This window comes from Gadus chalcogrammus, chromosome 5 (assembly GCF_026213295.1).
Source record: "Gadus chalcogrammus isolate NIFS_2021 chromosome 5, NIFS_Gcha_1.0, whole genome shotgun sequence".
In the NCBI taxonomy this organism is placed as follows: Eukaryota; Metazoa; Chordata; class Actinopteri; order Gadiformes; family Gadidae; genus Gadus; species Gadus chalcogrammus.
In genome coordinates this window covers 3533993-3549794 of record NC_079416.1, presented here as the reverse complement: position 1 = coordinate 3549794, position 15802 = coordinate 3533993, and the positions used below count along the sequence as shown (strand labels likewise).

The 15802-nt window shown below is 43.5% G+C and overlaps 1 protein-coding gene across 1 annotated transcript in view; it reads left to right on the top strand.

Annotated features, from left to right (window-relative positions):
* Window positions 1-15128, top strand: part of LOC130382276 (leucine-rich repeat and fibronectin type-III domain-containing protein 5-like) — a 95810-nt gene extending 80682 nt beyond the window's left edge. Inside the window, exons 3-8 of the mRNA XM_056589921.1 lie at window positions 9054-9276; window positions 11356-11484; window positions 11904-12084; window positions 12466-12621; window positions 13478-13737; window positions 14591-15128. Of these exons, the coding sequence (XP_056445896.1) occupies window positions 9080-9276; window positions 11356-11484; window positions 11904-12084; window positions 12466-12621; window positions 13478-13737; window positions 14591-15062 (1395 nt within the window). The 5' untranslated portion in view covers window positions 9054-9079 and the 3' untranslated portion in view covers window positions 15063-15128. The remainder of the gene's footprint in view (window positions 1-9053; window positions 9277-11355; window positions 11485-11903; window positions 12085-12465; window positions 12622-13477; window positions 13738-14590) is intronic.
* The last annotated feature ends 674 nt before the right edge of the window (window positions 15129-15802 follow it).

The following is a 15802-nucleotide window of genomic DNA, read 5'->3' as shown; positions in this document are numbered from 1 at the left end:
ATAAATATTTGTGAGATGTCATTACTTCTCCTGAGTTTGCTTCCTATTTATGTCGAGGATACACCCCTACTGTCCACAAGCATCCCTCCCCCCTCCCCATATGGATTTGGAGAACTGTTGCCACGTCCCAGTGGTGGAGGTATCATATATATGAAAGAGGGCATTCAATTATACTATAATGATCAATTAGGAGGCCGAAGCCCTAAAGGAAATGATGCAATAGGTGACTGAGGGTCAACATTTGAGAACCCCTTTTATCAAAGGGGGTCTCAAAGGACTCATACGCTTCAACCTGTGGCTCCAGCCCTACAGGAAATGACTCAGCAAGTGCTCCATCTCGTTGCACCTGCACCCAGCGGCTCGCTTGCAAGATTTTGGCCTGAAGTTCTTCCCAGACCTACACCCTAGCCATCCAACATGCCTATCTGAGAATCAGGCCTCTCTTTAATAATGACAAAAAGTTATGAGAGAAATACACATGAACTTTTGTTATCTCATAAGCGGCGTGGTGCCGGCTCCTTTTGACCTTTTGACCCCAGACTTCTGGGGGAATAGCTGAATCAATTCATTAGTCAATCAGAAGTATGTAAATATCTTCCCGGTGGCGTAAGAGGTCGAACAAGGTGTCCTTCAACATCTACGCTTCCAGGCGATTGCAACGGTGCCACACATGAGCATATTCAAACATGTTTAATGGTAGTAATTAGCTGTCGAAATTGGAGGCCTTAATCAATAATGAGCAGCTATTGATTTGCTTCCCGATAGAAAATTGCGACAAATTACATGTTATTTAGCATCTACACGTTGAGCTGAGTCCAATGACACCAAGCATGCGGGTGGTAACATGTATTTTACATGGTACACCTAGGTCTAGGACATGATCTCGGTGTAGCAAGAGGGCGAGCTTGATCTCATTGGACTCAGCTTAACGTGTAGATGCTAAATAACATGTAATTTGTCAGAAATCTCCATCGGGAAGCAAATCTATAGCTGGTCATTATTGATAAAGGCCTTCAAAATCGACAGCTAATTACTGCCCCGAAACATATTCAAACATGATCATGTGGCACTGTTGCAATCGCCTCGAAACGTAGATGTCAAAGCACACCTTGTTTGCTCCGTTACGCTACCGGGAAGATATTTTCATACTTCTAATGGATTGATTCATATTTTAAGGTTCTCGGAATGAGACTTTAAGCGGCTGTAGCAGAAGTGTTGAGACGAAAGATGATATCAAGACATTTATAGAATATTCCCATTCACATTAAGATTCTTCGTCATAACATCCGACCAAACATCCTTCACATTCACCAAGCGAAGATTATGAAAGTCCAGGCCCCACCTTCCTGCACTCGGGGTCCGACTGGGCCAAGTTTCAGGCAGGAAGGGCCTCCCCTTCCTGCCCTCGGGGTCCGACCGGGCCAAGTTTCGGTGCGGGGGTCCCAGTTAGGCCCTAGAATAAGGTATTCAAATTTCAGGGCGGTAGGACCTTCCTATCTCAAAAACTGTTTTTCCACCACATTCTGAACCATTAGGTCTTGCAGGCAACACTTCTGAGGGGCTTTGTCCAAATGACAGTCCATTTGGGTAAACTTTTTTTCTCTAAGGGCTAGAACTCCAAATCTCGGATATGTCGTTCTCGGGGCCCCGGGAAATGTGTGTAAACATTTAAGTATCCCTGGCTATCTCGAAAAGGCCGGAAAAGGGGCGTGACCTCCAACAGTACAGTAAATGTAGATAAGACAGAGGTTAGTTTCTAGTCCCCATTTTTTGTGGGATGGAGGTGTACACTTAAGGTGGCTTAAGGTGTGTAGACACAGCTGGCCTTTGGCCACGTTTTTGAAGTCTGGGGTCAAAAGGTCAAAAGGAGCCGGCACCACGCCGCTTATGAGATAACAAAAGTTCATGTGTATTTCTCTCATAACTTTTTGTCATTTTTTATGACAAAAAATGAGCCATGTAAGGATTAGAGGGGGCGGTCGATAGCAACCACCATAGCAACCATAACGGTCAAGTGACTGGATGCAGCCCCGTTGAAAGAAATTGAATACCACCTTACACACTCAGGATATTAATGATATTTAAATTATTATGACCTTGAAGTCTTTATTTACATGGGTTTACATTTCGTTCTGTGTAGCATGGAATAATCAGAGAAACACTCCCATTCAGAATGCATTGGTTTACATTTCGTTCTTTGGAGCACGGTTATTTTTATATATTTATTTATTTTCAGTTTTTGAGGAGGTGCTTCAAAGATGCAAATGTTTCAGCAATAATCCAAAATCCAATGGCAAAACCCGTTGGCTTTTTGTCAAGGGAATCCAGGGCGACGCTCACTTCCGGGTTGGCCAACATACGTCATCCCTCCACCACTCTACTGTAAAAACATATGTTCAAGTTGAATGAGAATAATAATAATAATAATAATAATAATAATAATAATAATTCTGCCATAGTATTTATTTAAGGGGGGGGGATACAAGTCTTTTGGCCATTCGTAGTGTTGATCAGCAGAGAAATAATTTGTCCGCAAAGACGGTGACGTCGCTTAGCAACGGAAGACGCTGGGATAGACAAGTCACCGGACTACTACCCATGAACGGAGCGTTCCACGGCATTGAGAAGACCCGTGTAATAAAGGCCCATAATATTTCTGTTTATGGCATAGATTTCTCCTCAGATTAGGCCAATAAACCAATGGTAAAATAAAAATAAAAACGCTCGATCAAAGGCCCGGCCCGAGTATAGTGGTGGGAAATATCGGCCCGACCCGGCCCGCGTCGGGCTCGGGCTCGGGCTCGAGCAGAGAATCTAAACACTGACTGGAACTACTTAGCAGGTGTCTGTAGGGCTATATCAGGAGTTAATGCACGCACTGCAGCCAATCAGAATCAGAGTATTCCCTCAGACCGTGGTCTAAACAATATTATTCACGAGTTATAAACAACCCCTACACATCAATATTGATGACAACCCTGTGGAAATTGCCATAAGTGAGAGATACAATTTTGCACGTTGAGCACACAGTTGGGTGACTCGTTTATTTAGGAAGAGAGAAACAGGAAATCAAAACGTGCTAAAGGTAAACAAATCCCGCATGGGCTCTGACGTCATGAGACGCTCGTAATCCTTAAAAGGGACAGCGATCCCTGAACCACCAAGATAGTAAACGACATGCCTAACACAATTGAAAGAACAACACATAACAAAATACTTGAATGAATTATGTTACACTCACTACAACCCATTAAATACGGTATGATTTCTAGATGTCATGGCAACGTCCGCTCGCGACACTGGACTTGCGATCGAGGCATCGACGCGGACGTTCATTCACATAGCCAAAAACAAGAGAATATATGGCTAGATAAAATAAACATCAAGACATACAATTCTAAAAAGAACAGATGAAGCAGCTACCCTTTTTTCCTTCGCGGTTTGCCTACAGAGCAGCGCACCTGCATTTAATATATCTGTGTATTGTCACAATTTCTCAGTATCAAAGGTGAAAGTAGAAACGGGTGGCCAAAAGCAGTCGTATTGTTAGTTATCACAGACAATTTTAAATAGAAACGGGTGGCCAAAAGCTGTCATTTGTTAGTTATCACAGACAATTTTCAACAATGAATGATCTGTACGGCGCTCCATAAGGGACATTTGGGAGAACGCTACCGGACAGAACCTTAGTTTGGAAGTCATGCTTGGTGACACGACAAATAGCCTACTTCCAATTGAAATACAAAATTTAGAAAATAGGCCTACGTGTCCCTGATCACGTTTCAATAGATTAAATAACGTGACAGTGTCAGGTATTTTCGTGAGACCATACCCGTACTTCCATGAGTATACTTAAAGGAAGTATACTATCCGCACTGTCTACTACGTTCATTTTTCAGATGTGAGTGCTGTTCCAAATCGAGTACTCCGTGGTGCACTAACCGGAAATTATGATCACGTTTGCCGCCGTGGCTCCTCCCCCGCAATAAACATCCCGCTTTGAACGGTGAACTCTTTACGCCTAGCAGCTATAAAAAGCTATAAAAAACTATAAAAACTACAAAATGACTCTATTAATGCGGGAAATGCGCCGACTTTGGCTCAGCCTGGCTCCGCCTCTTTCGCTACGTAGCTAAGATGGCTGCCGTTGAGTACGGGGAGTGTCCTTCGATCCACACTTCACGATTAGCCCGTTTTGAGTACGGCATCCGGGTCCTTGAAGTATACTTCTTTTCGCCGGATCTGAATTGGAACGTACTGCGTACTCAAATTTTGGCTAGTAAGTACGGACAGTACGGGTATTGGAACACGGCACTGTACTTACGTGACACAAACCAGCACCGCAAACGTTCTCTTGAAATGACGTCTTTCTTTATAGATTCATGGGTCTGATTCGCCGATTTCCCATGCTGATATCCCCGGAGATTCTCGGGCATCTTCGACAATTTGGCTATAGATTGTCTCATTACACGCTAAATAATATAATTATAGCCTAATTATATATATAGCCTATACATATATATAGGCAATATATATAATTAGGCAATATATATATATATACATATGGCATTTGTGGTTTTGGCATAAACATAACTAGGGTGCACTGTACTATCTGCGCACACCCTTTCTGAAGCCTCTCTCTCGCTCTCTCTCTCTCTCTCTGTCCCTCCCTCTCTCTCTTTCTCTCTCTCTCGTAGCGTTTTGTGGAGCACGTTCATTGTCTGACAACACTCCCATTCAGAAAGCATTGGTTTACATTTCGTTCTGTGTAGCACGCAAAAAGTCGGACTATCGTACTCTGGAACACGCTTCAATAGATTAACGTTCGTGCGCATGAGCACGCAATCGCGTGATACCGGGTTGCAACCGTATAGTAAATCTGCGATTTGGGAATACAACCGTTAATACCTTCATAACCTTCTGCAAGATGGTCTCCAATTTATATTCCTAAATCTATTCTCTGTTAATGCATAGAAACAATCCTCTTACCATATTATTGTATATTGTAATTGCCTCTATATTATCCTATCGACTGTTGAAGCACAAAATCCTATAACCTGCAAGGTCTATGTAGGACAGCTTACACCCCACTGCCCAATGCGGAGTCTACCAATCAGGGAACAGATATGAGCTTTGATGGGAAACAAACAAAGCCAATGTGCCCATCAGCCACATCTGGTGTTGACCTCAATGGATTCACACTACATGATAGGGATCCTCCTCACATGAAGAACGTGATCTAGCCTACATCATACACACTTAATAAAAAAACAGAAGAACTGCTGTGAAACCACAGCAGAAAAGGAGGTCGGTAAATATAGTATTACTGCTACACTCTGTGACTCAGGACTCTGAGTTTGTCAAATTATAATTGCAAAGCTGGTGCGTGTGTTGGAAGCATTCGCAGAGGCTGAGTTTGGTAGACTTAAGTAGGGTGCATGTGTGCTACTGCACGTGGTGTGCATGCAAAGAGAGCAGAGGTCTGTGGAATTGTATAACTCTCCCATATCCTCTAGACCTCCATCTAGGTTGTCATAAATGAGCAGTCTTCTCATCACCAACATGTCCCTTGTTCTCTCTTTATTCCTCTCACTCACAATTTTTTTTTTTTTACTCTGTCACACTCTATTTAAATACAGCCTGTCTGTCTGTCTGTTTGTCTCTCCCCCACTCTCTCGCTTGCTGTCTCACTCTCACTCCCTGTGTGTCCCCCTCTCAACATTCTTTACTGACTCTCTGTTTCTCTCTCTCTCCGTCTCCCTCTCTCTCTCTCTCTCTCTCTCTCTCTCTCTCTCTCTCTCTCTCTCTCTCTCTCTCTCATCTCCCTTTCTCTACCTGTACCTAATTAAAGGAAGGATCTGCTGCTTACTAATGAATACTCCCTATGCGTGTCTTCAGGCAAAAACATGTACAGCAAAAATGAGCTCTAAATCAGGGGTGTCAAACTCATTTTAGCCTAGGGGCCACATGGTGGAAAATCTATTCCCAAGTGGGCCGGACCGGTAAAAATATGGCATAATTTTGTAAAATTAAACATGCTGTGAGCACACCAAACACAGGTTTCCCATTTACTTCCGTGAATAAAAAGTACGATGACCATTTTTCTTGTAAAACTCTGCACTGTGTCCACTTTTCGTCTTTTTGACAGAGACATTTTGGGGCAATGAGAGTGCCAAAGCGCATAATGTTGGAAGTATAAAGGTACGGCCACACCAACCGCGTTGCTCGCGGTAGGGGCGTTGAAAATCGGCATTTTTGCATAGGGAACCATTGGTCTAGGCACGGTACACGCGTTGAAGCGTTGCGTTGGGGGCTTTAGGCGCGGAAGTTGCACGTAATTACGCACGTAAACGCAGCCTGGCGGACTATTTCTCTGCTGATCAACACTACGAATGCTGGAAACACACCAGACACACCATGTGAAGTTATTTAACCCGATTAGTGTTATTTATATCAGAGATTATTTAATCTAACCCGATCTAAACTCTATCATGCACCCAAACGCGGCGTTTGGGTTTCCTACCTCGGACTCCAGCGCAGCCACGGCCGACATCTTTCTTTATTCTGGGTGGAAATAGTTATAGTTACGCCATTAAATGCGTTTATGGAAACATTTTTAGCGAGAAATGTGCATTTTAATTTCATAATTTTTGCTCAGTGAATGTGAAGGATGTTTGGTTTGATAGTTATGACGAAGAGGGAACGCTCCGTTCACTTGCATGGACATGGACTCATCTAGCTGCGGTGGCGCGGTGACGCGGTGGAAGCGTTGAACCACCACACACCGATCAAGCGTCAGGTTAGGCGCGGTACTCGCGGTATCCACTGCGAGCAACGCGGTTGGTGTGGCCGTAGCATAAGGCAGAGCGACAAGGTAGCTCCGGGCTAGCTGCACTACCTGTTTATACTTGCTCCCTGCTCAGCCCCGGTATAAAGTTTGCTTGCTTAACATAATTGCTATTGCGATTTCTAGTGGACACATTAAGAACAGCAGTTTCTTTCATTGAAAAATAGCAGATCATTTTACGTTACATTCCAAAGCGACTTCCAGTTACACACAATTGTCCAGTAGTTCAATGTACAACAAATTAGTCAGTGCCAGTCAATGCAATTCATGTAATGCTAGGAAGGATTTTTATAATATTTTTTTTTTTTTTTTTTTTACAATACTGTACTTCACAAAATCATCTCGCGGGCCGGATTAAACCCGTTCGCGGGCCTGATCCGGCCCGCGGGCCGTACGTTTGACACCCCTGCTCTAAATAAATGGGTCTCGAAGATCACAGCACAAGTGGGATTGTGATTTGGGTTCGAGGTTTCTGTCCTGTTGTCATGTCTGGTAATTGGTGCAGGTCACAATACAGCAGGGACGTGCACAGGAATTTTGAGGGGCAGTTGCTCTGACCTGAAAAAAGGGCACCCCCCCAAAAAAAAACAACAACTCACAGGCTATATGAAGGACTGAGAATAACAGGGTCTTTATTAATATATAATTACAAATAAGTAAAACAGTGAAATAACTACTACTAACGATAATGCAGAAAAACATGACTTGAAGAAGAAGAACATAACATGAACACAAACATAATTAAACAACATCCTATCAAGTCACTGATAAGTTTCTCCAAATTTACATTTAAAAAATGCAAAGCTTCAAAAGAGAAGCCTTCAGAACCTCTTCTTTGTCGATTGGTATGTCCTTCTCTATGGACAGCAGAAGGAGGTCAGACAGCCGCTCTTGACTACACTGATTTCGGAGCACATCACTACCCTGTAGTGATGTGCTCCTCTTTGCTGCCTCCTTTAGTTGTCTCTCTCTCCTGAATCCTCCTCTTTTCACTGGGCATTTCGGCTTCACTTAACAATAACAAACAATACCCAAAATAGTGATAAGATTTAGGCATGAACCATTTTGAATGAAAGAATTCATGTGATGCATTACTTCCATCATTTATTCTTCTTGTTAAAACGAAATGTTAGAAACTAACTATCAGCAGACATGTAGCTTAGTTTGCCTACCAAAAAATGTGTAGACTATGTGATAACGGGCTGCTTGTCTGCAAGCTAGCTAGCTGTCTGATTATTTAGGCTAAACGTTACGTGGCAAACTGAGCCTGGATTTATGAAGATGGTCATTCATTTCATAAAACGTGATGATGATTGTTTGTTTGTTATACATCTCAAATTCACCTTTTCCGAGAACATCAAGGCAGTCGTCTCACAGGTGCCGGTGTTCCGGTCGCGTGCAGCGCTGCAGCTACGTAAAACAGCTTTCACACGCCGCGCGGCAACTCGCCGCCTCCATTCATTTCAATGGGGGAAGGGCGGCAGAGGGGAGGCGGCAAAAGCGGCTGTTGCCGCGCGGCAGAGTTTGCCCTCCCCCTACTGACTTTCACTCCCAGTGCCCGAACGGAATTGAATGAGGCTACGCTTACTTTATGAAATTTTTCGAGTGGCGATTTTTATTATCTAGGCCTACATGAAATTCTGCATCCATTAAATTATTAAAAAATATATATATATATATATTTTTTTTCCTCGGAAGGGCAACCTGAGTCGAGGAGGGCATATGGGCAGTTGCCCAAGCAACCTGAGAAACCCCCATGTGCACGTCCCTGCAATACAGCTTATATTTAGGATATTTTGGACGAAAAGGAGAAACCTCTACTAATGTTTGTCTGAGCCAAAATCACAAGTCATTTAGAATTGTCTTTAGCTGATGATTTGGTGCATTTACTTGCTTAATTAGCTTTGTATATTATTATTAACACAGTTTTTACATCTTGAAAGGTTTGTGGTTACATTCAACACTATTCAATGTTTGTCTGTTGATTTTTATATACAACGAAAATTCCTTTATGTTCAAAAAGCTGTGGTGTATTAAATATTAAGCATAATAGTAGGGGGGGATCATACCAGGGAGTCAAACCAAATATCCCTCTCTTTTTATATGCTTTTTAATTATCGTCTCTTGAGATTCACCTGGTTCCAGTGTGAACTATGATATGATTATGATCTACTAATGAAGTAACACCAGTCCTCTTGCTCTCCAGGTGTCCCGGTGCGGAGGCCGCTAACCATGGAGCGGCTTTTGCTGTGCTTGATGCTGGTCGTTGCCATGGCTGTGCGGGCGCAGATCTGCCCCAAACGCTGCGTTTGCCAGATCCTGTCACCCAACCTGGCCACCCTCTGTGCCAAAAAGGGTCTGCTGTTTGTGCCGCCCAACATCGACAGACACACGGTGGAGCTCCGGCTGGCAGACAACTTTGTCACAAGGTGAGGAAATATAGTGGGAGCCAACGCTGATCTAACTCCTAGTAGTAGGAGTTGTGATTGTAGTAGTAGTGCTGTTACTACAGCTAGAAATGGTACAGCACAGTGAGGCAAGGGGTATATTGGGTTAAGGGATAATTCTCGTGACTCAAAGCAGGTGAACAGAACTTTACGAACACAAAGTAACCTGAATGGACATAGGGAGGAGAAATATATATATTACACAAACACAAGGAATTAAAAACAAGGGAAAGAATGGGCTTCACTTCAATAACGAGAACACAGGAACACAAGAACCGAAGTAGTCTTCAACTCAAGTGATGGTCGATCTGATAAACGACGGAACAATGATTTAACTTTGACAAGGAACAGCCGTCAGAAGTACGCAACGGCCCTTTATGTCGCAGGTGTCGCCCACAGAAGCCGATGGTGGGGCTTACGTCCGTCATCTACACATTGGGGTCAGGCTTTGTCTTTCCTTTACGTTTTTCATGTTCAATTATACTGACGATGAAACACACGTCACACAAATCCAAGAAAGACTCGCTGAGGAGGTTCCAGTTTATGTACATTTCTACGTCACGTTATGATAAATCACTAGATCCCTTTGCTGTGTACATCCAGCAGCTGTTCCAACCCACGTGTATTATTCAGTCACTCTCAAAATGACATTAGCATTGCTGTGACCAATTACAGCATACACAACACATTTGACAGCATAAGTTGTTGTATCATCTTACCTCAGGTTATGGTATGCTACACCATAAAATCCAAAACAACATCCTGACTGAAAATTGCCCCATTTGGTTCTCATAAAATACCCTCTGGGATCCACTCATGCTGAGCTGCTGAATAACTGAATATACCAGTGTTATTGATCACTTCTCATTTCTCACCTTAAATCAACGTTATATAGTGTAATATATGCGACAGCTAATTATATGAATACAGTGCTATCCCTTATCCAGTCGCAGCTGTGTTCATATGGACTACATTATGACTACTAATAACTGCTTGGACTACTTAAAATGTATATTTTAGTGACCCAAACAGGAAAGTAAAAGCGAGTCATCTTTGATGGCTTTGGCAGATAAAGCCAGAGGCTACAGGCAAAATAATGGAGGCGTTTTTGGAAATAGTTAGAGAATTTTACAGACATATCTCATCATATTATCCGGTGCTGCCACCAAATAAACCTAATTTGGCTGTGAAAAAAAGTAACACAAACGTAAGGCATGACACACTTAGAGGCCACTTAAAAGTAAGTCTGCTATTAATTTTCCACTCAAGGTCGTAACTTAATATAATAGCACTTTGATTAAAATGACACCTTGGTTTTTGAGTTCTTGTCTGAAGTTTGATATACTTTATATGAAAAGGCAGGGGCATTGCTAGGATATGAGGATATTCGGGGTGGAGTAGGGAGCATGAGAATTCATTTTTTTATAAACAAGCATTATTTTTCTGCTTAGGTATGCATTCTGGTACCTTACTTTCATTCAAATGACATAAATCATTGAAAAATGTCAATGTATACCTCAACAACTCAGACTCACACACACACACAACCATTTTATACACATCATGCAGTGTAGTGCAATGACCCTGTAACCGGTTTTGATCAACATTATCACATTCTTTTTGAGGGCTTGAATGCATGACCAGAATGACAGATTAATAGATCCAGGGCTTTTTTCAAGCTCAGCACACAACTATTCATAAAGACTTCGGGGCTGTCGCCTCATTCATCCAATCCTCACCAAGCTACTCCATTATAACAGTTTTGTTGACTCTTTATTGGTCGGGAGACTAATGTCATAATAAGGCTTAATTTAAATCTCTCTTGATTTGGCAAATAATTGAGTGAGGTGCCACTATTCAATATCAACATGATAATCCTCAGTAATTTAGTTAATTCTGTTGGTACACATCGAATACAATATTGAAATACTGTTAACATGAATACTGCCCGATCAGCATTGTTACCTCGCCCTTAGCACATGACCTTGACTATTGCCAAAAACACACTTAAACAAGTATTATTAATATCTCTTTCTATTCCCTGATGTTGTGTATACGTAGTGTGAAGAGGAAAGACTTTGCAAACATGACCCGGCTGGTTGACCTGACGCTGTCCAGGAACACCATCTCCTTCATCACACCGCATGCCTTCATAGACCTGGAGAACCTCAGGGCCCTACATCTCAACAGGTAAAGGACCTGCTCCACCTTCACTTTCACTTGACTGAGGCATTTATGGCGCTTAAGGAATGTTGTGCGTCTACCTCTGTGTTTAGCATTGAAAAGACAGAATCTTGGTGTTATTTGAATAACTTAATACAACAGGCTTTTAGGGTCTGCGGCACACATTTTTCTCAAAGACCATGATTACATTTTCTAATTGAAAATCAAACATAAAATCAATTGTAACACCCTGAATCAATGTAGCAACACTGCCAAGATACATTTTGCTCTACCCTTCTTATTTTATTCAGTGGTCCCAAAGGCAATTTATACCAAATATATAAATAAAGCCTTCTCCTCCTGTCTCTCTTTCATTCTTTCTCTCTTCCGTTTAATTTCTTTTTCACTACGGTTCTCATCCATGCGTCCATCTTGTGTTTCCCCAGCAACCGCTTGACGAGGATCGGCAACGACACATTCAGCGGGATGTCCAAGCTGCACCACCTCATCCTGAACAACAACCAGCTGGTGCTAATCCACCAGGGGGCCTTCAACGAGCTACTGGCTCTGGAGGAGCTGGACCTGAGCTACAACAACCTGGACTCCATCCCCTGGGAGGCCATCCAGGTGAGCACCACGCTAAAGACAACAACAACAAACACAACACTACCAATCACCAGGACGCAACCAGGGCACCAAACACAACCCCAAACACAACACTACCAATCACCAGGACGCAACCAGGGCACCAAACACAACCCCAAACACAACACTACCAATCACCTGGACGCAACCAGGGCACCAAACACAACCCCAAACACAACACAATACTACCAACAGGACACAACCAGGGCTTCCAAAACAAAACACAAAATCATCCACCCCTTTCCTAGAGTATTTCATCATCTTTCTTTGTGCTAAATGTTCTATCACAACATTGTTCCTTTAGAATATTGGCTTCTTTAATGGCTCAGTGGAGCCTGTGTGTTTTTTGTCCACTGTTCACAGAGGATGACCAGTCTCCACACTCTGAGTTTGGACCACAACATGCTGGACTATATACCAGAGGGAACCTTCTCTCTGCTCCAGAAACTAAACCGACTGGACGTCACATCCAACAAGCTGCAGAAGCTCCCCCCGGACCCTCTGTTCCAACGAGCACAGGTGAGGAATTATGGTGTAAAGTTTGCACTAATTCATTGAAAGTCCATTTATTGAACAACAGCATTTTCATGTCCATAGAGAAGTTTAAGCTACCTTTATAGCTCTAATAAATATACATTTACTAATTCAGCATCCATTTGAAAGCATGAAAGCGTGTGACTGGGGTATCCAAATAATAACTAATTGGAGCATTTTAAATGTAAAATGAATCATACTAAATGTAACCAATACAAATATATATGGGCAGACACTGCGATTACATGCTCAAATTAGAGGCTAATTATAATACAAGGGCTTCACCTTAATCAAACACACAACAAGCCTGAACTAATCATATTTAAAGTTTTATGTCTGCAACCATGCCAATTATTGACTCTAATTGGTTGATAGATTTCGGTGACATCAGCAATTTTTGTCACATTATACGCACTGCATTGTTGCTGTCCTTAAGCATTTATCTAGGACAACAGTATCAACTCTCCGGTTTTCCCATGGAAGCTAGGTCAGCAGCATTATAAACAATATTGAGGAGTCTATAAACTGCACCTTAAAATCCCATTACAGTACTTTGTTGGTTTGAGGCAGTAAAAACCTTTGAACTACCAACCTAGCTTCCTCAGTTTCCTCCTATAATTCCAGGTATGTTAAACCGCAACAGTACCATTAGCAGTTTAACCTACACAATGGGGAATTCCTTTCACATCAAAAACCAAACTTTAGATTTCATGGGAGAATTGTGTCAGCAGTCCCAAACCACTATGCATGCGCATATGTTTCCTATAAATCCCTTTATTACCTTCCATTCCCTGATATGGTTTGCTTAACAATTTTTTGTTGTTCTTCCCACCACCTGAAGGTGCTGGCGACGTCAGGCATCCTGTCATCCACGTCCTTCGCCCTGTCCTTTGGCGGCAACCCGCTGCACTGCAACTGTGAGCTGCTGTGGCTGCGGAGGCTGAGCCGCGAGGATGACCTGGAGACGTGCGCCTCGCCCCAGCTCCTGTCCGGGCGCTACTTCTGGTCCGTCCCCGAGGAGGAGTTCCTGTGCGAGCCGCCGCTCATCACCAGATACTCCCACGACATGCGGGTGCTGGAGGGCCAGCATGTGTCGCTCAGGTAGAGGCTGGTGACCGTGACGATCCCATGAGAAGCGTCCCCTCGCCGAATCCTCACAATCTGGGCTGAAGGCCGCAAAAAATGATATTTTCTCTATGTTTGCTTGCGCTACAATATCAGTCCTTTGGCCTTTTAAAAGTACCTAGTATACATAGCTTTTTGATTTTTATGTATACATCAATCTTTCTGCTCTTTATCTTTTCCCTTCCTGCCTCGTCCACACGTACACACATACACATGCACACTCACAAACGCACACACACACACACACAGACGCACACACACACACCCATTCAACCAACAATAATCAACGACAACAGCAAGGGCACCGTGTGCAATTAGTTTTAATGATGCTAGTTCTGTATTATATTCAGTAAGCTGCTAAGAGCGGGCTTATACATTAGATGTATGCCGTGTTTAATGATGCCAGACAGGGGAATTAAAAAATTATTTTGCAGAGAAAAACTGTAGAAGGACCACAAGACGAGCAGACACCAGTTATTCATTTACATATATATTGGTCACACTATGTAGTCATAATACAAGATGGTTCCTGCTTTGGTAAAATGATGCAAATAGGTAGTAACCTTTCATCTTTATTGGATCTTGTGGAAATTAGCAACACACTGCATTAAATACACAGAGGAACGTAGATAGTTGGTGGGTTATACTGCTGATGCAAATACTGTAGAAAAATACACCATCAATTGTTCTTCAGGGTAAAATAACACTTCCCTATGATACAGGTTATAATCTCAAGATACCTATGCAATGCATGGTATTGTTAACCAAGGTTAAGGTTTGAACTACTTACCCGTTCTAACCTTGCCATCTCCGCCTGTCCCTTTAACAGGTGTAAGGCGCGCGGGGATCCGGAACCCGCCATCCACTGGATCTCCCCAGATGGGAAGCTGGTGTCCAACACTTCGCGGACCCTGGTGTACACCAACGGCACGCTGGACATCCTCATCAGCACAGTGAAGGACACAGGCTCCTTCACCTGCATCTCGTCCAACCCGGCGGGCGAGGCGCACCAGATGGTGGAGCTGCTGATAATCAAACTGCCCCACATCTCCAACAACACCAACAGCATCCAGGAGCCCGACCCCGGCTCCTCCGACATCTCCACCTCCGCCCGGGCCGGCGCCAACGGTAACAACGCCACGGCCGACGGGAAGCCCGGCGGGGACAAGCGGGTGGTGATCGCTGAGGCCACTTCGTCCACCGCGCTCATCAAGTTCAACTTCCAGAGGAACATCCCGGGAATACGCATGTTCCAGATCCAGTACAACGGGAGCCAGGACGACTCACTGGTCTACAGGTAAGCAGATCCAAAGCGGCTCTGGTTTAGAAAGAGTCCCATGTTACATGGCTTGCACCATGGACCTTATCAATCTGTTAAGGGTTGATTATGGTCCCACATCACTCAATGCAACGACCACGCAAACAAATGGACTCAGTCGTGAACCTGTTTTGGTTCTGCTTCGGGGTTTAGTGAGCGGACCAAACACAGCCGTTGCTGCTGCGTCGCCTCGACAGACGGTTAACATTTTTGGGAGGCACTCGTCAGGCACATGCGGTGGACGCAAGAAGGGTCCGTAAGGACCCCCTTGCGTTGCGTGAATTACGGACCATAATCAGCCCTTTAGAGAGTGATCAATGCATGGAGGAACAATCCAAGGTTTGATTTTGGAAGGTCTGACGGTATTCCCATCGAAAAGAATGACGTTATAAAAAGCTTACAAGAATACTTTACTTTCATGTTTTGCATATCACCTTTTAGGGCACATTTATGATATGTGAAGGTAACTCATGAGCTGTGTCTGTGTGGGGGGGGGGGGAGTGGGGTGGAGGGGGTTAGGCCTGAGACTCCTCTCCATGGTAATGCTATAGGTGAGAGTGGTTATTATTCAAGAGGGAGTTCAACAAGAGTGTAGCTAGCTGTAGCCAGCTTTGCTCCTTTCCCACGCTTTGGGATTCTCAGGGATGAGACCTGGTGCCCATCCTTATGCCCGGTGTATAGCGGAGAGACAAACCATAGCAGAGGAACAAAGAGGGAGACGGA